General features: G+C 54.1%; 1 protein-coding gene across 1 annotated transcript; it reads left to right on the top strand.

Moving 5' to 3' along the window:
• Window positions 1-1,324: 1,324 nt before the first annotated feature.
• SDRG_17419 (hypothetical protein) lies at window positions 1,325-1,524 on the top strand (the record flags this gene model as incomplete). The annotated part of the gene is made up of 1 exon (XM_008623661.1): window positions 1,325-1,524. A coding segment is annotated over one exon (198 nt), but the record flags the coding sequence as incomplete, so codon positions are not given.
• Window positions 1,525-1,534: the final 10 nt, after the last annotated feature.

Raw genomic sequence — 1,534 nt, 5'->3', positions numbered from 1 at the left:
TTGTCGGCTACGTCGCGCTCTTTGGTGTGCGCACCAACCCAGTCGACCGCTTCGCGCCTGGCTACCAGTACAGCCTCTGCGGCAAGCCCATCCTCCGCATTGGCGCGACGCCCAAGACGAGCTGCCACGTGTAAGCGGCTTTGTCTTTACCTCTATATTCTACCTCTTCTAACGTGAATGCGAGAGCTTTTACAGATAACATTGTTTTTTGTCCCTGAGGATATAAACGCAACTGCGTGAGGAAACGAGCAAGGTTACGGGCCGCCACCGCCCAAGATGCAGGTTAGCCGAGTAGTGAGCAGTCGGCGAATGGATTTGAGGCTTCGAGCTTGATGAGCAAATCGCAAATGAGCCTGGCCTTGCCAAATAGGCGTGTCGCTGCGCCGCCATCTTTGGTATATTCGCAGTTCGGCAAAATGGTTCAAGATGGCGCACTGGCTCGGCCATGGTCCAAGCACAGCTTCACGCGTTCCACGAGAAGCAATCCCAAAGCAGGCGTTATATCTAGGTCCAGTCCCTTCACCTACTGTCGCGCTGCCAGGTGCACTCACTACGCAGCTGACGCACCTATTGGTCTCCATGTACAGTCCCTCAGGCGGATCCCGTCCTGTAAAGGTGTGCTCAGGCTCAATCAACAAATCGTTTGAATCGAACGTTGGTTGTGCCGGCATGCCCACTGTGCCACCTTCTGTTTCGACAGAGGTTTCGTGCTTGACGCGCATGAACTGTGGGTTCAAATCCAAAATGAGATCCTCGCTGTCTTTCCATTGGCGCTGGCCCACTCCATCAGACAGAGCGGAATCTATATTGCACAAGCTACCGTGCGCCACAGGTGCTCATGAAGAAAAATGGGCGCACTGGTTTATTAGGTTCTACAACGCAGAGCCATGATCCAGAGTTGTGTCTCACAGCCGTTTCAGATGTTAGCCTCCTCAGATTGTGCGGCCATCAGCGCTACGTGAAGACGAGATGCGGTTCTTTCTTAGATGTGGTCTTGTACTAAGCGTATGTCACGCACCATTTGACCGACCCCATTTGAGCTCCCTATGCTCATATTTATGGTATTTGTCTCGTCCGCAATCTGGTACTTGGATGGACGACGTGTAGTAACAGGCGAGGACTACCACTGTAAAGACGCATAGCGTACATACCACGCGCATGCGCAGAATGCATTACCGCAGCAACCGGTACGTCACCGAACGCGTTGCACGCAAAACAGCTTGTCGCGTCTGGGTATGTCTGGCTCAGGACAAGACCAGCTGGACTGGGCTCGCTAAACGCATCTTGGACGTGGTCATATTTGCATTTACCAGCAACAACTCACATGAAGTCGATTCTTGCTTTGCTCGCGCTCTTGCCGCTTGCGACGATGGCCAAGTCGGTGCCGGACTGGCAAGTGTGCAACTCGGCCACGGACAAATGTGTGTCCAAGGGCTGGATCTGCTGCGTCGCCGCCGACACCCCCAACTCGAAAACCAAAACGTGCCGCTCGGGTGCCTCGCAGTGCCTCTCGTCCGTCCCCAAGTCGTTTGCT

This window comes from Saprolegnia diclina (assembly GCF_000281045.1).
Source record: "Saprolegnia diclina VS20 unplaced genomic scaffold supercont1.350, whole genome shotgun sequence".
Taxonomy (NCBI): domain Eukaryota; phylum Oomycota; class Saprolegniomycetes; order Saprolegniales; family Saprolegniaceae; genus Saprolegnia; species Saprolegnia diclina.
Note: the sequence above shows the minus strand (reverse complement) of the source record. Positions and strands in the feature narration are given on the sequence as shown.